At 40.9% G+C, this 22601-nt stretch overlaps 1 protein-coding gene across 1 annotated transcript in view; it reads left to right on the top strand.

The window, feature by feature from the left end:
- The window catches only part of IQUB (IQ motif and ubiquitin domain containing), a 38072-nt gene extending 16467 nt beyond the window's left edge, over window positions 1–21605 (top strand). Inside the window, exons 8-12 of the mRNA XM_063309559.1 lie at window positions 2204–2374; window positions 4280–4456; window positions 15130–15378; window positions 17607–17792; window positions 21175–21605. Coding sequence (XP_063165629.1) covers window positions 2204–2374; window positions 4280–4456; window positions 15130–15378; window positions 17607–17792; window positions 21175–21339 — 948 coding nt within the window. The 3' untranslated portion in view covers window positions 21340–21605. The remainder of the gene's footprint in view (window positions 1–2203; window positions 2375–4279; window positions 4457–15129; window positions 15379–17606; window positions 17793–21174) is intronic.
- Window positions 21606–22601: the final 996 nt, after the last annotated feature.

Below are 22601 nucleotides of genomic sequence, written 5' to 3'. Positions count from 1 at the left end.
ATTAATCTGTGATCAGTTATTTTAAATCACTTCAGCTACTCTGGCTGGCTTACAGTGTCTCATAATACAATATGAAGGATTTGTTTTATCATGCATGCATGAGGAAACAAATTAATACAACTTTAATTATGTTGGAGCAACAATCTTCTGTTTCTGATTCTGTCAAGTATTTGCTAGCTCTAATTGAAAGATGTAGAACTTTATTACTTAGGCAAAAATCTATTGCATCAATTTTCAAAATCGGTTTTGGCTTCAATCCATCAGCTCCAATTATCTGTACTTCATTTAATTATAGAACTAAACCCACTAAGAATCTGTCAAATTCACATTTATGAAATTCTATTTTTATTTTTTTAATGCTTATATAATTTGAAAAATAGGAGTTTCTTAATAGTGTACAGATTTCTGTTTCCAGTAGCAAACCGTTGCTGTGCATTCAAGCTTGTTAGAGCTGTGGAAATAGGATTGCTAAAGTTCAAGAAAGAACACAGCACAGTCAGCTTTGTTCCTTTTTTCCCCAAACACATAGTTTAGAGCAGGAAGGGACCAAGAGTTGAGAAGACAGTTAGAAGAATGCTCTGTGGTGCTAATTTGCCCTGGCTGATGCTTATTAAGCAGGCCAAGACAGGTTAGAGCAGTATTTCTCAACCTTGGCAGCTTTAAGATGTATGGACCAACTCAGCAAGCTGGCTGGGGAATTCTGGGAGTTGAAGTCCACACAGCTTAAAGCTGCCAAGTTTGAGAAACATTGGGCTAGAGGGAATATTGCCATAAGCCAGGACCAGAAATCTCCTAATATCCACCCACCTGTGTTCATTCCAGCTTTTGCATTTACATAGGAAGTAAAGAATAACCCTAGGCTGAGGATTTAGTCACTTCGAAAAGGAGCTTTTGAAAGATAGGTTTATTGCTATGGTTGCTTTTCTAAAAACAATTAAATCAGATGTGGGTTGCTTTTTTCACAGTTTATCATGGCTTTTCTATCACCAGTTCCCTCAGACAATTGTGTAATATGCATGTCTCTCTCCTCTACTATGTAGAATCCATAGTGTAGGTGGGCCACAGATCTGGAGTCTAGGAACTTACAACCCAAATGCAGGGGTCAAATGATTGTTAAGGCTCTCCAACTTACCAGCTAGGCAGGGGCATTCATGGCAGGAGATCCAAACAGTCAATATGGTAGCCACAATTACACAGTCAAAGCCCTGGCCCTGTTTTATGTGCATTGCATCAAGGGAATGACATGGGAGGGCAACCACAAACTAGTCCTTTGTCAGTTCCTGGTTTGAAACAGGTTTACTGCGACCCAGTTACTCAATGCAGTATCTTCCCCCATATGTTATTTTCCTTCTGGTTATTTGGCTAAATGTTTCATATTGATCAATGTTATTTTTTATTTTTGTTTTACATACAAATTACAAATAATTTATTATTCTTGTCTATAATGAAGTAGCGCTTATTCCCAAGCAATATCTATAGCAGTCTTGAAAAAAACTTAACTTTGATGACTAAATCCATAGCGAACATCAGATTTAGCTCAACTGCATGAGATTAATTGCCTTTCCCTATTTTATTTTTCCAGTCCTCCCCACCTCCCCCACATCTGACTGCAAACCTAAAGCTCTGTTCATTTACATTATTTTGATAATTTGTTGCCCATCCTTTTTTTTTTATAACAGCATGATTGCCAGAAATTCAGTAAAAATTTCATTGGTATGATGTGGAGTCTATATTTGCAGAAGATTGATTATTTCAGAAAAGTTTTAATGGCTTCCATATTTTGAGAATTTAGGCAAACTTGATACATTTTAGAAAATGTTTTATTCAGCTCTATCAACAGATTAGCTTTATTAAACTGTTATTATATGATGATAATGATTCTAGTTGCATTCTGTTGAATCCATTAATGTATGAATAAGTCTTTTTCCTATTTTCTGTATTGTCCTTTGAATTTTTTGTGTTCATTAGGAAACTACAATTTTACAATAAACCACTGAACTTCACAGTTATATATAAGAATTTATCAAAAAAGCTGCTTTTAGAAATTGCTGATGTTTTAGAATAATGATTATTCTTCAGTTAGCTAAAATAAAGTGTTAAAACTGTAGAAGCAACCACTGAGCTTCCATTAAACTTTAATCACTCTCCTTTATTCATTTGTTGCTTGTTGTTCTGTAACCATTGGTTCAAAATGTTTTCCCAGTGTGCAGAACCAAAAAGGTGGAAAGCATTTGATGGCAGAACCACAGAAATGGATACACAATTCACACTGCGGGCCAGGGAATTACTTGAAATCTATCGCAGCATTAGTATGAAAGATCTTCCCCAAGATGAGCGGCTAGATGTGCTGTTAACCCTGAAACATACAGTGAAGGTATGTTCTTCCAAGGCTTTAAAAAAAACACACACACACTGGTGTCACACATCAACAGTGTGTAGCGGTTCAGGTGTCAGACTAGGACCCGGGAGACCCTCTCATTGGCTATGGAAACTTGTTGTGTACTTTGAGGTAGTCATTCTCCCTTGGTCAAAGCTACCTCATAGGGCTGTTGTTGTGGAGAAATTTGGAGAAGGGGTACAGTGTAATGCTGCTTTGAGCCCTTAGAAGTAAATGTTTGATGTTCGTCATTTGTATTTATGTCTGAGGGCTTTATTCCTTATTTTTGTGGGAGTAACACCTCTATTGCCCTGGCTCATAGTAGGCTTCCAGATACAATTCAGTGTGCTGGTTATCACCTTCATGGCCCAGGACTACGATATTTGCAGGATCACCTGTCTCTGGTTGTTTCTGCCCATCCCACACACTTACCTAGAGTGGGCACATTCCTGGTCGCTTCCGTGAAACGATGCCATCTGACACAACCCAGGAAGCGTGCCTTTTTGATTGTGGTCCCTGTCTCCTGGAATGATCTCCTCCCTGAGATTTGCCTGGACCCAATTCTGTTGGTCTTTAGGAAGGCTTTGAAGACTGGATGTTCCCTCAGGCACTGAAGCCAGAATATTAGGTGGACTCATCCTGGGGGACTGAGTATATTGTGATTATGCTGTGACTGTGTGATTTTTTTTCCTTATTGGGGTTTTTGTTCTTGTCATTGAGATATTGTGATTTGTTTTATGGTTCTATGCCCCCCAGGAGTCACATTGTTGCAATTGGGCAGCCATATTAATCTTTAAACAAAATAAATGTGTGTTTTTTTAATTGGTAGCCTCCTAGTGTCTCTGGGAATGAATGAATGAATGAATGAATGAATGAAGCCAGATCAAAATCTAATAAATAACTCAATTAGCCAGTACTGAAAAACTGAAAGGGCCCAAAGGAACGCATGTGTTCTGTGCCATCAACAGTGTGCACTATTCAGTGATTTTGAACACTGATGAAAAAGGTCTGAGGTCTATGATCCTAAGCATACTGACCTATTAGGAAGGTATTTAAATATAAGAGCCTGTTTGATCTAGTGGTTAAGGCAACAGGCTAGAAACCAGGAGACTGAGAGTTCTAGTCCCGCCTTAGGCATGAAAGCCGGCTGGGTGACCTTGGGCCAGTCACTCTCTCTCAGCCCAACTCACCTCACAGGGTTGTTGTTGTGGGGAAAAGAGGAGAAGGAAGGAGTATTAGGTATGTTCGCCGCCTTGAGTTGTTTATTAAAAAAAAAGAAAGGTGGGATAGAAAATAAATAAATAAATAAAATAAGACTTTATTTGCATAAGATATATGCTATATAACAATAAGTTTAAACAGCAGGGAAACAAGTGCCTGATTTCAAGTCTGTCTTAAAGCCAGACTAGAAGATGTGCCTTTCCTTCAGTGAAGAATTGCTTGAGTGGGTTGTTTTTGCAGATAAGCAATTCTGATAGGGGAAGGGACCCTTCAGTGTGTGTCTAATCTGGATTGGGCTCCCTCCACTGCTATTTGCACTGAAGAAAAAAGCTCCATACCAAAAGTTCTTTATTCATTTGAAAAAAGAATTACATGTAACTTGTTATAAAATTTATCTTTTTGGACAATCAGGTGCTTAAAGAACACAACTAATGGTTGGGGGAAGTATTCACATTTCCAAAAGCAAAGGATTTCTGAAATGTTATGCAGTATCCAACTGTCATTTTGACTATTTGTTGACCCTTTCTCGGAAGATGGTTTCAAAGCCATTCTCCAAATGTTTTAGATGCCCTGCAGCTTATAAACTATTATAACTGGCAACCTGTATTAAAAATTACAGGACCAGCCAGTATAAGGAAATGTGTGCCTATGGTTTGCTGAACATTTTGCTTACTTTTGCAGGAACATGAATGTAACCTCACACATGAAATAGTGGAATTAATTGATAGAGAAGCAGACCTCATGATGAGGGCAGTGAAGGAATGTAATTTACAAGGACTTCGACAAAGAATCTGTACATTATTTCTTCAGTATATTAAAACACCACTTTTTAATCCAGAGGTTGCAAGACTTCTCAAGGTATTTTCCTCCTCTGTTAAATTTACATGATTATGATAATGCAATATGGAGCTAAATGAAATTTCTTTTCTGTTTAAGCAGTCCAGTGGCTGTCCAGTCAATGTATAACTCTCACTTAGATCCCTTTAATTTGTTCTATGTAGAGCTACCCTTGAAGACCATCCTAAAACTTCAGCTGGTCCACAGGGTTCCTGGCCAGTCTTGATAATTCCATGTTAAACAGCTGCTGCAGGAACTGCATTGGTTACCAGTGTGTTTCTGAGTGCAATTCAAGGTGCTGGTAACTATCTTTAAAGCCCTATGTGGCTTGGGGCTTGGGTATCTAAGAGATCACCTTTCCCAGATACATTATGCCCACCTGGCCTGGATAGTCAGAAGTCACATATTCATGGTCCCCCTCCTACCAGGGTCATGAGTGTTCTCTGTAGGGGCTCCCCGCTTATTAAACAGCTTACCTCCCCAAGGCAAGGATGGCCCCCTCTTATGGTCTGCCAGAAAGTTGCAAAGATCTCACATTTCTGAAGGCCTTTGGGAAATTATTGTGGAGCCAGTGATGCCAGATGCAATTTTATTGCACTGTTATATTGTAGATTTTTAAATATAGTATTATTGTATGTTATTATATATTATAAATTGCTTAGAATCTGAAGTGTTACATTATTATTGTCGTGGAGTATGCTTGATTATCTAAGAAATACATATACAAAACACAGGGGAATAGATGAGACTATTCTGTATGAAGAAATGATACAAAAGTCAGATATCATTTTGACAGCCAGGTGGAGGATGCTGTCTGCCACCTAGCAGATAGGAAAGAAGAATATTTCAATACAGTAAAATGAATTGCTAATATGACATCGCATTTGCCTCGTATAAGTGTGATTGAAGAAAATGGACTTGCCAATAGGTATGCATAGCAAAATTAAGGAATTGCAGTGCTCCAAATTTTGCTGAATTACAGCTTCCAGTCTCCAACCAGCACAGACAATAACAAGAGAGCTATAAATCAGTAACATCTGCTGGGCCACAACTTTCCCATCTCAACATGTAGAATTGTGAACTGTGAAATCAAGGTCAGATTTCATCATTCTTTTTGTTAGCCTACACACTATTTCCTTAGGTTTTCTCCCTGGTCTGATGTTGGGATGATAATATTGCGATGCCTTATAAGAAGGCTAAGGGAAGTAAAGATTCACCTTAACCCCAAGCATAGTTATAAAACATGCTTAACACTTCATCAGAGTAAAAAACAATAAATTGAACAATAAGTAAATAACATGCAAAAATAACACATATATTATTTTACAGCATAATAAGCAATTATAGGACAGCTAATAAAAAGACAGAGAAATTTTAAAAAATACTTGGGCAAACAAGAAGTTTGCATTTCATAGTAGAAGCCCATCTAATCCTTGGATTGAGTTTGATCTTGATGATGATTATACAGAATGTCAGCCCTTCAAGGTAGATCAGACTAGAAAACCAATGCCATGTAGGTCAATACTACTTTTATTGTAAAGCTATACTAACAGAATTTTGCAAGGCTGAATGTGCTTCCCTCCTCCCTTCCTTTATCTTTGTGTGAACTAAGGAGGGGCTTGTCTAAGATGTTTCCTCATGTTACATTCTTGGTTCAGGCTTAGGCCCCTTTTATCTGAGCATTGCCTTGGTAATGGCTGTCCTTCAAGGCCATTCCCTCTTCCCTCTACACGGAATCACTCCATCCATCCTGTAACTAAGTGAATATTGAAATAATTTCATTGGTGTTCATTTTTATACAGGAGTTTTATTTGCAGTTATGTCAGAGCATAGATTGTAGCAAATGTGAAAGGTTATTGCATCCAAAGTGAAGTTATAATAACTAGTAAATTTTAATTCTAAACTATGGTAAACAGGTAGATTCTTCAGGAAACATCGTGAATCTGAAACCCTGAGCCCTTGCACACATTTGTGCTGATCTGGCATCAGCAGTGCATCACTTTGTCCCCACAGTGCTGTCCTGAATTATTGAAGTCTATTTCCTTCCTGCTCAGCAGCAGCATAGTTCACACTGCAAAACTTCCAATTTGAAGTAAGCCTGGAGCCGTTTTTCATTCACAGGGATTCTAGACTTACCTCATATCTTGCTGCCTGAACTTGCTAATAGATTTCAGTCACAGCCTTGATCAGCAAACTCAGTCTTAATTTCTTCAGTCTGTTTCTTGTCAGTATCGCAATACCTGTAGAAACAGCTGGCCTGATTTTCCTGTTTATGCAAGCAGCATACACTGAACTCTTACCTCATTTCGTTTGGGTTCAAGTAGGACATGTGATGATTGCCTTAATCCAAATAAAACTCTCAGACTCAAAATCACAATTCAGGTTCTGGGTTTATTTAGAAAAGAGTGCAAACAGGTAAAAAGCTGAGAATGGGGTAAATCTTCGGCTTCAGCAAGGGGACGTCAGGAAGAAGTTCAGTGGAACAGTCCGTCTTGCGATGGGGGGGGTAATTGGTCGGCCTCCTCCTCCCCCAAAACATCAGCAAAGTCTGAGTACGTAGTCGGTAGACCCTCTAAGGGGGATGGGGAAGCTAGAGAATCAACAATCTCTGCTCGCCCCGCTGTCATAGGTATGGAACGACCCAGGAGAGGAGCTTGATAGAAGCCATCCTCAAAGGTAATGGAGCGGGACCTCCAGTTGATGTAGGGATTATGAGAGGTGAACCATGGAATCCCTAACACCACTAAAGGATTTCCCACTGGGGTGACGATGAAGTGAAGGAGTTCGAAGTGGGACCCCATACGCAAAGCGACTTCCCCAGTAAACTGTGTGGCAGCCCCCCCCCCCCCGCCGTGGAGCCATCAAGCTGCTGAAAAAGCGGCTTTGGAAGAGGGAAGCAGGGCAAATCCAATGCCTTGACTAAGTCAGGATGGATTAAACATCTGGAACAGCCCGAGTCTAGTAAAGCCCAGACCTCGACGGACTTGGATTGAAATCCCAATTCAATTTTGACAGCGAGGATAGGGCAATCAGCACTCACCATGTTGGAATTGCGCCCGGATTCAACCACCTACCCCGCGGCGCCGGTTAAGGCAGGTGGAAAGCGTTTTCCGCTGGCTGGTCGAGAGCAGTTAAATCGTCTCCCGGAGTGTAGACATCATCGTTGTCTGCAGTCGCCAGTGCTGCTGTCAATCTGCAAGGAGGGTTGAGTGGTTTCTTGGTTGTCTTTTGTGGCACTTTGGACGGACGATCTGGTGCCTTAGCCTTGGGGCAGTTGACGGCGCGGTGACCCGGTTTTCCACATGTGATGCATTGTCCCCGGACAAAGCGGCGTTGTTTCTCTGTATCCCATCTAGAGGTTGATGGTAGAAATGGTGCTTGGGTAGTGGTGGCAGGCTTGTCTTCTTTGGTGGCCATCATAAAGGTGTGCTGGGCATGTTCAGCTTTACCAGCGAGGCAAATCCAGTCATGTAAAGAGTTCGGATCGTCTCGCCCAAGCGCCCAGCGCAAGACTTCGCGATTGAGGCCATCCTTAAATCGATCAATCAAGGTGGCCTCGGACCATTCAGGAACTTTACCTGCCAAAACCTTGAATTCAAGAGCATAATCAGCAACAGGCTTTTGCCCTTGTACTAGTTCTTTAAGAGTGTCCTTAGCCCTCTCTTTAGCCAAGGGATCCTCAAAATAGCACTTCAGCGCAGCCAAAAAGGCATTGAAAGTTGCCAGGGCTGGCGCTTCAATCTCCGACAGCTGGACATACCAGTCAGCCACCCTGCCCTTCAGTTTCGTGGCCACCGCCGAGATCTTCTCTTCTTCCGAAGAAAAGAGGTGGCCATGCCGTCTCATGTAACTGGCGGCATTGGTGAGAAAGAAAGATAGGTTAGCGGGGTCACCATCAAACTTTACCAGGAATTCCCGGGGAGTTCCTCCAAGCTGTGGGACCCCACCTGAAGGACGACTAGGGCCCCCCCCTACGAGAGTGGATCCCCACGGACCTGATGGAAAGTCTTGTGGTTGGCTTCTCCTTTCAGCAGTCTGTGACGGTGAAGGCGGGAGGCTAGGCGGCCCCATTGTTCCGGGACCTCGGACAATTTTCATGAGGTCCCCAAAGGCAGCCGACATAGAGCGCAAGACGTGTTCCATCGATTCGATCTTGGATTCCAGGACCCTGATTCTGTCCGGTGTGGCGGAGTCCTCTAGCCCCGGCCCCTCAGGTAGCGGGCTCCCCGACACGTCTGGGCGCACCCCCCTCGGAGTGTCGGGCCAGCGGAGCTTCCAGGTGGAGCGGGATGTGCCGGGCCGGGGGTCCATCAGGGCATCCCACAGAAATTGTTCCTGTCCCGTCACGTCATCCGTCGGGGGTTTCTTCGATCCAGTGGTAGAGTTGGAGTCCCCCGACTGGGGGGTGGGGTGGGATGGGGCTCGGGTCCCTGCTCGGGAACGTCGACTCTGGAAGTTGTCCCGTTTCCTCCTCGAACTCCATAGGATCCTTTCCCCCCTCTGCCATCGCTAGTTCCCCTTTCGCAAGAAAATTTTCCGGTAAAGAGTAGCGAGGTTGGTTTAAAGTATGATTCTCAGCTTTATGTGATGATTGCCTTAATCCAAATAAAACTCTCAGACTCAAAATCACAATTCAGGTTCTGGGTTTATTTAGAAAAGAGTGCAAACAGGTAAAAAGCTGAGAATGAGAAAAGCACGCCTAAACTCAAACTAAATATCATCGTACAAACATCAGCCCACCCCCTCCTTCGCATACAGTACAGCCCCACTGTCATGTTCCCGTTGTGACTCTCCTGACACCTCCGCGTCCCCAACCCCCCCTTCCCCTGTAGACAAACAGGGAAAGCAACGGAAATATTGGGGGGGAGGGCCCCCGCCGAGCAGGCCTCCAAAGAAAGCCTCCTTACCTTCCCCAAGTAGGGAGCAGAAGGAGAGAGGACGGAGCCGGGAGGGGGGGAGACGTGTGAAACTTCGACTGGCAGAGGCTCAAGAAATAGAGACAGAGGAACGGAGAGACAGATCGGGGGGGAAATCACCAGTGGCACCGAGGAAGCTGAAAGCGACAGTAGCAGAGCTGGTGGAGGATGCAGACTTGTTTTATGGTGGGCAAGACGAAAAAGAAGCCTCCCAACCGGCGGAAAACTCCAGCCACCTGCTCTAAAAAGCGCCAAAGAGCAGGTGGAAGAAGAGGGGCGCGATCATGTCTCGGTGAGTGGAAATTTCCCAACGTTAACTGTGAGACTTAAGCTCGGTTCCCCTACAAAAACTGTGGAACTATGGGCTATGATTGATTCTGGATGCTCACGTTCCTTAATGCATCCTGATGTAGTAGCTGCTTTGGAGTTACCCACCTTCCCGTTGAAACGTCCCATGATTTTCACCCAATTGGATGGATCTATATCGGGGGGAAAACCAGTCACCCAGTCTACAGCGTTAGTGGCTTTGCAACTGGGTAGCCACTGGGAAAAGTTGCCCTTTGTAGTTGCACCGGTGGGTGGTCCCTTGGTCATTCTGGGGATGCCTTGGTTTGTTCAACAGAACCCTAGTATAAACTGGGTACACCGAACTGTTACTTTTGCAGATGGGTTCTATAAAGCCCCTCCTGGGGATGATGAGGAGGAGGATACCAATGTGGGGAGGGCAGCACTGTCAATGCTGCATACCCTCGCTGTACCATTGGAAGGGCTCCCGGACCAATACCAGGACTTTGCCGATGTGTTCGGGGAGAAGGAGGCAGATCGGCTGCCGCCTCATCGGAAAACTGACTGTGCCATTGAAATTCTTCCCAATGCCAAGTTGCCCAAACCAAGGGTATATGCAATGACCCCAAAGGAATTGGCTACTCTTCGTGAATTCATAGACAAAAACTTACAGCGGGGCTTCATAGAACCAGCCAATTCACCAGTGGGTGCTCCAGTACTCTTTAGATCAAAGAAAGACGGAACTTTAAGACTATGCACGGATTTCCGTGGGTTAAATGCAGTCTCCCTATTAAACAAATCTCCCCTCCCGGTCATCAAGGAAATGTTAGCCCACTTGGCGGGGGGGAAAATCTTCTCTAAATTGGACTTAAGGGAGGCGTATTATCGCATTCGCATTCGGGAGGGGGATGAATGGAAAACAGCTTTTAATTGTGCATTTGGGGCTTTTCAGTATAAAGTGTTACCGTTTGGATTGGCTGGGGCACCTGGGGTTTTTATGCAGTTGATAAATGAGGTCTTGCACGACCACTTGTTCAATGGGGTTTTGGTTTATTTAGATGATGTGTTAATATATTCAAAAACCATGAGGGAACATGTGCAATTGGTTAGGCAAGTGTTAACCAAATTGAGAAAGGCTGACTTGTATGCCAAGCTATCCAAATGTGCATTTCATCAAACACAAATTGATTATTTGGGGTATAGGATTTCAGATAAAGGCATTGAAATGGATCCTGCCAAAATTGAGGCTATTTTAGTATGGGAGCCCCCACGCACACGCAAACAGCTGCAATCGTTTCTCGGATTTGCGAATTTTTATCGTCCATTTTTGGAAAAATTTGCTGAGATTGCCTTACCCCTAACCGAATTACTCAAAACAAAGGGTGTGGGAGACACCCGCAAATCAAAGAATCCAGGGGCACTCCTAAAATGGACGCCTGCTTGTCAACAGGCGTTTGACCAACTCAAGCGACTGTTTACCTCTGAACCAATCTTGCAACACCCCGATCCTGACAAACCATTTGTGGTGCAAGTCGATGCCTCAGACTTTTCTATTGGTGCCCTCTTATTGCAAGGCAATGAGCAAGGACAATTAAAGCCTTGTGCTTATCTGTCACGTAAATTCTCTGAGACAGAGAGACACTGGCATGTTTGGGAGAAGGAGGCTTTTGCGGTGAAAGCCGCTTTGGAGAATTGGAGGCATCTATTGGAGGGGGCGGCACACCCTTTTGAAGTGTGGACTGATCATAAAAACTTGGAGTCCCTTACTGCCTCTCGTAAGCTCAGCCCTAAGCAAGTGCGATGGGCTCAGTACTTCAGCCGCTTTGATTTTAAACTCAGATTCATTCCGGGAAAGAAAAACTTTTTAGCTGATGCACTGTCGCGCCAACCCCAGGATTCAGGAACAGCCCCAGATGTGGTGGGAACCCTCTGGACAGATTCCCAAATGGCACTAGCAGCAGTCACTCGCAGTCAGACGCGAGCGCAGCAACCTGACACCCCTGCCGGTCCTAGAGCGATACATGTATCCGTTCCTGCAGATTTGCAACAAAGGTTTCTGGCAGAGTTGAAATCGGATACTTGGTTGCAAAACAATCAGAGCGCGGTTACTTTGAAGCAAGGTTTGGCATGGAAAGATGATCGCCTCTATGTGCCTGTAACCTTGCGCAAAACCGTGCTATTCAGGTCTCATGACGATAAAACAGCTGGGCATTTTGGCTTTACAAAAACTATTCATCTAGTGCGTCGACAGTTCTGGTGGCCAACCCTCCGGCGAGATGTAAAAGCCTATGTCAAGTCTTGCCCTGTCTGTGCTACTGCAAAACGAAAAGGGGGGAAACCCCAGGGCTTTGTGCAGCCAGTGGCCAATCCCTCCCACCCCTGGGAGGAAATCTCTATGGATTTTATTGTGGATCTACCTCCTAGCCAGAGAAAGACTGTCATTTGGGTTGTTAAGGATTTTTTCTCGAAGCAAGCTCATTTCGTCCCTTGTGCGTCTCTACCATCTGCACAACAGCTGGCACGCCTCTTTCTAGTTCACGTGTACAGATTACACGGTAGCCCCGCCCGCTTGGTGACCGACAGAGGAACACAATTTACTTCACGCTTTTGGCGGGAATTTATGAAACTATTGGGCACTAAACAGGCGCTATCCACGGCTTTTCATCCCCAAACAGATGGGAATACTGAGGCGGTTAATGCCACGTTGGAGCAATATTTACGTGCTTTTGTTAATTATCAACAAGACAACTGGGTAGACCTCCTGCCATTTGCTGAAGTTGCTTACAATAATGCTGTGCATCAAAGTACTGGGGCGGTGCCCTTTCGTACTGTATTTGGCCATGACTTTGTCCCTATTCCTGAATTGCCTCCACCGTCTACTTCGCCCACCTCCCCGACCGATTGGGCCTCACAACTGGCAGATTCCTGGCCAAAACTACAGCAAGCTTTAGCCGATGCTCAAGCCACTTATCAACGACATGCCAACGAAAAAAGGGCACCACAACCTCTTTTTCAAATAGGGGATAGAGTATACCTTTCCACCAAATACATCAAATCCCCTCAACCATCCAAAAAACTGGCGCCCAAGTTCATAGGTCCATTTCCTATTGTTGCTCAGATTAATCCTGTTACCTTTAAGTTGGACTTACCTCACAATCTCAAGCGCTTACACCCTGTTTTTCATTGCAGTTTGCTTAAACCATTCGTGGAGTCTACCCATTGGCATCCTGAGCCGCCTGCACCTCCCCCCATAATGATTGATGGTCAACAACATTTCGAAGTCAAGGAAATACTAGACTCTAGACGTTTCCATTCCACTCTGCAATATCTGATTCGCTGGAAGCATTTCTCTCATCCAGAGTGGGTCCCTGCACAACATGTGCGCTCTCCCCACTTGGTTGCTCAGTTTCATGCTGCTTACCCTGATAAACCTGCGCCTTAACAATTAAGTTTTTTTTCTTTGTGGGGGGGCGGTATGTCATGTTCCCGTTCCGATGTTTATGGTTCCTCGTAACGTTTCACATGTCATATCTGCAGTTGCGTGCCTGCCTGGCCACGCTGGTAAATTTCCTTTGTGCTGACTTGTGATCTTCTGGAATGTATGTTTGGGTTATCTCTGCTGTTCAAGGTTACTTTCTCAGGCCGATTCTAACGGTTGCTAGCATCTGGGGTGGGTGGTTGCTATGCTAGCCTGAGGGGAGGGTTCGCAACGGGAGCAAGGCTTTTTAAGTTTGTAATTGGCGCGCTTTTGCTCATTCTCAGCTTTCTTCGTACTTTGCATACTATTCATTCAATAAATTAGTTTTCTCTAGTAATTACTGATGAGACTCCTTTTATTGGAATAGGCAATCATTACACCCACATTCCCAGGTGCTCCTAACAAGCTCTGCTGATCAACGGGTAAAAAGACCTTGACATTTAAGAGATAGCCCAAACACATTCCTCCCTGGCACAGTCCAGCACGTCTTGAGTACAAGGCTCTCAGCAGCACCCTCCCAGCCAGCACACGTATCAGCACCTTGGCAAGTAAACCGTTACGATGCAGAAACACCGCAACGGTGAACATGACAGGACACTCCTTTCCACCTTAGCCTCCTAAGGGCAGAACACTGAAACGTGCAAACATGGTCTGGAAAACCACCACTGAATGACTATGTTGTCATCCAATCATCACAGTTTTAGTGGAATTTACATATAGGAAGAATAACAACTTATACCTTATTCAGATTTTTTATAGAAATAGCCAGATACAGCATGTACACACCCCAAACCATGGGGTGGTGGCTAATAATTTATATTTCCTTTTTCTGTGAGAGTGAGAGGACTTTTGTTACTCTCAGAGTTTCCTTCAGGAAGCAGGGCAGAGACTCAGTTGTGATTTTTGCATTCCTGTTTGCTGACTAAAGGGAACACTGATTGAGTTAAGGCATTCTTGTCCATTCCAAAGTCAACAGCAGTGAAGACAATTGTACTACGATTGATTGTATCTTCAAAATGCCTTGGAGGGCTGAGTAGTGGACATAGTGCCATGCGAAAGTGCATTTGATAAAAATTGAATAGGGCATTTTAACTACACAGGTATCTCCCTCCTTTATGGTTTTCAGGACAGTTGCATATTTATTGATTTTTTCTCAGTATTCTATACTAGCACAGACACATATCTCTAGGCAGTTTCCAAATCACATGAAGGGCAAGAATGGAGGAATAGCTCCATTTTGAATTTTTTCATGAGCTGGCTATGAATGCTATCACAGAAGTAAAACCTGAAGTAACAAGTTGGTGGAGCATCAGAATGGCAACCAAACAAACCAGACTATTTGATATGCAAAGAGATGGAATATTTAAATACTGTACTTGCAATGCCTGTATAATAAAACTATTCTGGCCTATATTACATTCCTCTCAAAGTATTTTATATAATTTAAAAGAATATTCATCCCTTTTAAACTTAGCTACATATACCAAAGTTTAAAAATACATTCTTAATCCCTAGGTTTACTATATTGTGCTATATGACAGTAATTTGTTCAGAGAGAGATATTTCATAACTCATGAAAGGTAGGTAAATGAATGCATACAGCAACTAATTTATAAGGTTGACAATGGGACAGCAGTTAATGTAGACCATTACAGCTTGGTTGATAAGTTAACTGTTAATATATATACAATTCAGTTTTGTTATTTCTAATTCAAATTGCAGTTATGGTTAATAAAATTGCAGTCCAGAAGCCTGTTGTGTGCTCAAATGCAACCACAGATCTCTTGCATAAGTGTAGTTTTTACAGATTTTAGCAGTGCAGATCAATGTTATCTTCATAGATTTCACCTTTACAGATGAATCCAGATCAGTTTCTTTACTGAAAACCCTTCAGCTGCTCTTCTATTTTAGTTCAGTTCCATCCACTGAAAGAATGATAATGGAAAGCTCTGGACCAGGCTCATGATTTATAATGAAAAAAAGAATCTTACTATAGCACATCTGCTTTCTTGCAGGTACCAGCTGATCCAATGAAGCTTTATCACAACATCCACTTTTGCCTTGGTTGCAAAAAATATCTGCCTTCTACTAGTTTTGCCATATCTGCTAGTTCTCACGCCGTCGGCCGGTGTCGTCTGTGCTGCAAGCTGGACAATGAGGCTCGTAAGAGGGAAGCCTTTTTGAAGTACAAACGGATGCTTCGAAATCTCAGAGAGTCTGAAATGAAATATAACGATGGTGCTAAGATTGCCTTTCTACTTCAGGTATGCAGAGTATGGAAGATAATGATATGAAAGAAAATGTAGAAGACATAAAACTGGTAGGATTTTTATTATGTCAGTATAAAAGAAATAGGCTTTTTTAAAAATACAGTAATTCATCTCTTGCCTCATATTTTTACTTGACATAAGGAAATTCAAGGTGAAGGAGCATTTGGAATTCCTTGTAATAACCAAGTAATTCTTGTACGTGGTTTGCATCAGAGCTGCTGTCACTACTTCATGTATAGATTCTTCTTAACTTCCTCAAAAAGGAGTTTTTACCTAATTTAAACCTCAGCGCAATCTGAATTTTATAGTAGATAAGTATTTGTGAACATTTTGAGCCATAGTGAATTTGAAGCAATTTGATTTTGTTTATTTCTAGGGTGAAAAAGTCAATAATAAGCTATGCTCACCACATTTAAATTAGCTATACAACTTTAAGAATTTGAAACATATTAGGTAGAATTTAAGAACATATCAAATTGGATTAGATGATGAAGTTCCTGAATTAAATTATATTACTAAACAGTAATTACACATTTAGCCAGCGATATAAGCAGAGTTGCAAGTTGCTGCATCTTGGTTAGTGAAATTCATCCTGTACTGAAAATACACAGTGATAATTATGTAGAATACAAAAAGAAGATTGTATTATATGGGAAATCATTTTCATAAAAAAGAGTTCTATATCTGAGCGCAAAAATATACAATAAATATAAATATTATTAAGAAATAGCAATATGTTTACATGTTTACTGAGTTGTGTATTGTTTTAGAAAGCATTATAATATGTGTGAATGAGCCCCATTTATTTTGCTTTAAAAGCGGAAATGAATTGGTCCCAAGTGAATTTTCCATTTAAAACTCAACTAGCAAAAAGCATTCCATATTTGCACAGTGTTATAATATATAATTAGATGCCCCTCCATCAAAGCATTATGTTTGGAGAGCCTTGCTAAAATCACATCTTTTCTTCCTTTCCAATTTTCTGCACACCTGTTTTTGTCTGTTTTCATTTGAAAACTGAATCACTATGAAAGCTTCAGGAAAATTCAGATTCAGATTTGCATTGATATGAGCCTTGTTTCATTTTACTGAGATGTCTCTAAAATCTGTCTATATCAGTCAGATTCAGTTCAAAATATATCTGAATCTAATACACATCCTTAATAATGATTTTCTTTTATAATGGAAATCTGCTCCCAGTCTCTGCATAATTAAATCTGCTAGTAATGATTCTTGTCATTATAAGTACATTGTGGATCATGATCATGTCTCGTTTCTGATTGGTGTCCCTGGACTGAACCTGTTTTATCCAGATCAGTTTAGCAAGAAGTGCTGGAGGCATTTGCTCAGATCATGTGGCTATATTTATTCTCTAGGTACCTTACTGTAACATTCATCAATGTGATTGAAGATCAAGGCAACCTTATACGTTATGGTACTTCATAGTTGCTAAATTATATAACTGTGATATAGTTATCTCATTTGCAATACATTTTCCGATGATGATGATGATGATTAATAAAATCAGTCCTATAATTAAAATATACATCATGAATCATCATAAACATTTATTAATTTGTTTATAGTTTTAAAGCCAATGTGACTTACCGGCTATTTATAGCAGAATATCCATTATACTATAATCCCGCATTATTTGAGCAATACTGATGTTGCTAATACAAGATTATGCAATTTTAGGTATAAAACTGATGAATTCCAACCTGGAAATTCAGGCTTTTAACTGCTTCTCAATATGTTGGCAGAAAAGAGAGTAATTCACCGATGGGGGAATATTATAATTTTGAATTTAATTATGTACAATCTCTATTTGTGGATTCGGGCGCATGGAACATTTCTTTCTAAACAGCATGGATCTGGGAAGTGGCTAGCTGCAAGAAAATGTTCTAACAGCAAGAAGCAAGTTGCCAAGAGAGGAAGCAGAATAGCCATCTGTGTAAAAACCTTACAATAAACTTCTAAAAACCTGTATTTGAGGCATGCATCTTTTGGAATAAATAAACTGATTGTGTCTTATCACAATCACCACAGAAAGAAAGAGAAGGGAGGAACAGTTTCCTTGATAGCATTTCAACCTCTAATTAAAAATGTAATGACTATGTATGGCATATAATAATAGTCAGAGCAGCAACTATATGTTTTATAATTGTGGTAAGTTTTTAAAATTTTATTTTTATTTTTGTCCTCTTGCTTTTATATTGCAGCAGCAAGACTTACACTACATGGTTGAAAATTTCTGGGGTTCTCAGTCAGCTCTTAGTGCTTGGGATGATCTCTATGATTTGGTCATGGTTAGGTGGAATAAGTGGTACGAATGGTCTCCCTGGAACACTATTCTCATCACAAAGGATGAAGCTGAAGCTCATCTTCAGCTGAACGATCTTGAAAAGGTATTGATCTAAATGTTTCCCCCACATACAGATTAAATCTATTTTTAATAAATAAATTCAGTCCAGTAAAGAGAAAAAATCCCATAAGGGATGGTACTATTTAAATGCTTCAGATTCAATTTTTAAAAGGTACTTCAGAGCACCCAGGAAGACAGATGTAGCATCTGTTTGCAGTTCTTTAAAACAACTGTATTTTTTTTTCCCTTGGCTGTATGGCAGGTACAGAGTCCAGATGCTGGGAAAAGAAACAACTGCTTTAAAAAATTATAGACAGGTGCTACACTCAACATCCCCAACCATTCCAAAACAGCCTTTCCTTCTTATTTTCATAGGCCCTTTTAGTATTGTCTTTTACTCTTTCTCATGCCAATTGGGCAGATTTTACTGCCAGCCTTAAAGAAATTTCACATCAAGCTGGGGTCAGGAGGGGGAGGCAAATACATAGAGTTTGTATTTTGTTACGCAAATTGTATGACAACTATTCCAGTTTGGAATGTATGTAGGCCTGGTGGCCTGTTCTGCATTGGGACCAATTTAATCCTTCTCTGATCCCCTTAAGGTAAAAAGTTTTACTCTCTCTTGCAAACGTGATACTTGTTTCTGATATTAGTGCTAGTGAGGTGTTTTCAAAACAAAACAAAACCTCTCCCCATGCCTTTTCAGTTTAGTAAATAAAATCATAAATTAGAACTGGGCACATAATTTGCATACTGCCTAATTTAACCTCATTCCTTTCGATCCTATCAGTTCTTGCTCTAGTAATTTCAGATGTACTTTTCTCAAGCAGTCTTCCAGAACTTATTTTTCTAAAAACTTGATTTAAAAAAAATTGTTCTGCCCAAAGTAGTTATACATTTACATCATATCGTTTAGGGGTGCTTTTGAGCATTTTGCATACTTGCTGCTTTGCGTTAAGGAGCAAAAATGGAAAAATAAATAAATAAATTGTTTGGTTTGTTTATTTATACAATTCAAAGGCTGCCCTGCTTGCAACAACTCTGGGTGGCTTGCAATTAAAAAAATAATGGAAAAAAAATCAGAGAAGAAACTATGAGTGGCCTAAAGACAGACATATAAACAAAGGAAAAAAACCTATCCAACAGGGGCTCAACTATCACCCCTGCCCCCCCACCCCCGCAAAGCCTGGGAATAAGCTATTAAAAAGCTATGAAAGCCAGGTCTTTAATAGCTTCCTGAACATCTTCAGGATGGGAGCCATCTGAATTTCTGGGAATATTATTCCAGAGGGCAGGCTCCGTGACAAAGAAGGCATGCCTCCTGGGTCCTACTAGGTGACATGCTTAATTGATGGGACCCTGAGGGCACCCACTCTGCCTGGTCTCACTGGACAGAAACAACCAGACAGGCAGACCCTCAAATAACCGGGCTCTATGTGTGGGTAAAATGTAGATGTATAGATGTATAGGTGAAAAACAGCATCTTGAATTGCACCCTGAAGCAAACTAGTAACAAGTGCAGTTCCTGGAGCAGTGGGGTCATCTGGACATAAAAAGATATGCCCATCACTGCCTGCCTGCTGCATTCTGGACTAGCGGTATGTTCTGAGTTGTCTGCAAGGCAGTCCCATGTAAAGCACTTTATAGTAATCCATTCATGAGATGACTATGGAGTAACTCTGAAGGGCTTCCTGGTCCAAGAAACAGTGCAAATGCAACACTAGATGTACTTGGCAAAGGGCCCCATGACCAGACCTGTCCCCTGCCCTTCAAGCAGGAGCTGTGGGTCCAAGTCAACCCCCAGATTGCATACCGATCTTGAATGGGGAAGTACAACTCCATCCAAAACCAAAAATGGAAAATCCCCAGATCCAGGGAGCCCAAATATCCTCAGCCACTTGCTCTTGTCAAGATTGAGCCTGAGTCTTTTCCTCCCAATCTAGGCCCACACAGTCTCCAGACACTGGGACAGGACCTTGACAGCATGATTTGGTTGGCCCAAAATTGAGAGGCAGAGTTGGTTATCATCAGATATAACTTATATAACTTATAAATTAGGTTAGCAAGAGTGATTTGCATTTTCATTTAAGAATTAAAATGAAAAGTAATCTCAAGTATGGGAGAAAAGGTAGAATACAACTGCTCCTTGGACCCCACGAGGTGCTAGGTGTGATAGCCTGAACCAGTGGAGAACAGGAGAACATCCTAAAGGCTTTACCAGAGTGGGCAAGCTGGAACTCCTGAAAAAGTATATATGGATAGAGGAACTGCCCAGCTGCGAGCCAGGGTACCTTGACCAATCAGGAGTGGCAGCATACCTTAAGCATCTTGGCCAGCTTAAGTAGGTAGGCAGGAACCACTGAAATCCTGAAAAATGTATCAAAGATCCATCCCAACAAGGCTTGAGTCTTTGTTGCTGGACCCACGTTCTGTTCTTCTCACTGCTTATCTGCCTCAGTGATACTCAGATCTTTGGTCATCTAGCTGCAGCCTACATCAACTGTGCAAAGATTCTTATGTCAGAAATACAACAATTTCTTTGTAAGTGAATTACTTAAGTGCTTTGCCTGGGTTTTCTTGTGGCACTTCCTTCCTGCTTGATTGATGGTAAAAAAAGCATTTGGATTTTGTGGTATCTCTTTCCTGTAGGTCTCTAAAAAGTGAAAGAACAATATGTGCTGACTGAGAACACTTCCAAAACAAGCGGCTGCTGATTCTAATTGGGGAAATTTAGCTGGAATGTTTTTCAAAGATAAAATAGTCACTGGTTTACATATTGTTAAGCCCAAGAAAGGAGTCAAAATCTCAAATCTCCTTGCAATGGGTTCTGTGAATACTCTCAGGACATCTTCTGCTTTGGGGGAAAGGTATAATTCCTACATACTCTCCCAGTACTTTTTATACAGATCATTTCTGTGTTTGTGTTGGCACAGCTGTCTGAACTATCAGGGTGGAAAGTATCTAAAGAGGAGGTCAGCTGAAAGTGATACGCATGAACAAACTATTTCCAATTTGTTAGGACTCTCAAGTAGAGCCCTGCATTAAAAAGTAGATACAAGAGAACTTATTTTCAGTGCCTAACACTATTGCTTATTTAAAGCCTGCCCTGTATATATATATATACATTCAGAAGTACATTCAGTTGATTTTAATGGGGTATCCTGTACTTCCAGATAAATCATTTTTAAGAACTGAGCCAAAATTAATCACATCCTAGTATCTTGTATCTATCTATTATTCACAGTAGTTCACTATAAATGGCAGTGCAACTCTGAGCTAATTAACCTATAGGTTATCTTTTTTAAAAGACAAGATGATTATTCCTTACTTTTAAAAAAATTTAAAAATTAATAACATTCATGGTTTAAGAACCTGCTCTATCAATATACAGCCAACCAAAATGTTTTGTAATTTTTCTCTTTCAGGCTTATGAGAAGGTGTTCATTCACAGGATAAAGCACAAGCAAATGCTTGCAAGGAACTATTTCTCTCAGTTTCCAGAGCTGGCAGCTGCTCTTCATAAAAGTGACAAGCAAACTAACACAGATCTTTTAGTTACAAAGTCTGTAATGACTGTTCCACCAAAGTAACACTTTAAACACCTAAGAGAATGTTGCTGAAAGCGGGCTGATTGTGAGCTTAAAGAACATTTGTTTGCATGCCCTAGATTTTTCTTAAAACTGTAGTGGCAAAACTGCAACTTAAAACTTGATTTCTGATTCATTATTATTACTCTGCACTTGCTCTTTCACATACATCTCTTTGGTATACAATATACTTTTGGTAGAATATGTTGTGTGCTGCCCTTTAATCATTCTTCCTTTTTGGAAAAAAGAATATATTGGTACCCTAGCCAAGTCTTTAAAAGGCCATTTTAAAATAGAGAGCAGCTGTTTTGTTTATGAAAACTCTTGCATATTGACAGCTGGCATACACTAAAGACCTTGACTTGCCTTAAAGAGATGCTTCTTTGATACAGAGTAAAGTGACATAGGGTAAAGTAAGATAAAGTTTTTCTTATGGCCAGCACTATTGTTTTTTATTGTACCACAACAGATTAGGGATGGTACATTTTATTAAGGAAATGATGAAAAAAAGAATGTCGAAGGTTAAATTACTCATTTTTTATGACCTTTACTATATTTATGCTTATCATCAACATCTCAGAGAGTAAAACTAAATAGAAGTCAAACAGCTATGGTTAAAGGGATCGTAAAGATTTTTAACTGTTTTATGTGGCTTTCATCATATTATACTAATATATCTCAGTTCTTCAATAAACCCAATTTGTTCATACTACGTGGTAGGTCGTTTTTTAATTGCTGGAAGCGTAAGAGTAGAATGTGGACAATTGCAGGGAATGTTAAATATATGCAGTTGCATAAGCATCATAAATATCACTAGCAATTTCATAAAACAACATAAAATTGCATCCCTTATGTTCAGATCAGATATCAAACTCTATGGTTTATTTAGAAAATATTTTTCAAACTCATTGCAAGAAAAAGTCACTGCTATTTTAGAAGTGTGCATAGGCATTGTCTATATCTAGCAAAACAGTTGATTGTGTTTTCCCTTGAAAGCTAAGTTTTATGCCAGGTACAAACTGCCCTTAAAGTTTCCCTCAGTTTCAAAAAAATTTTAAGACATCATGGGGGTTGAAACAGTCCAAAATTATTTTGCTGATTAATCAAGCAGATCTTTGGAGACAAGATGTAGTACGTTATTCTTCTTAGAATTAAGTACCCCAGATTAGTTCCCTGTTTAGTCATTTTTTACAGTATTTTTTAAATACAGTTAGTTTGCTGACAAGGCTTACAGTTGAGTAACTTTTGTAATAACTTGAATACAA

This window comes from Candoia aspera, chromosome 7, assembly GCF_035149785.1.
Source record: "Candoia aspera isolate rCanAsp1 chromosome 7, rCanAsp1.hap2, whole genome shotgun sequence".
Lineage (NCBI taxonomy): Eukaryota > Metazoa > Chordata > Lepidosauria > Squamata > Boidae > Candoia > Candoia aspera.
Note: the sequence above shows the minus strand (reverse complement) of the source record. Positions and strands in the feature narration are given on the sequence as shown.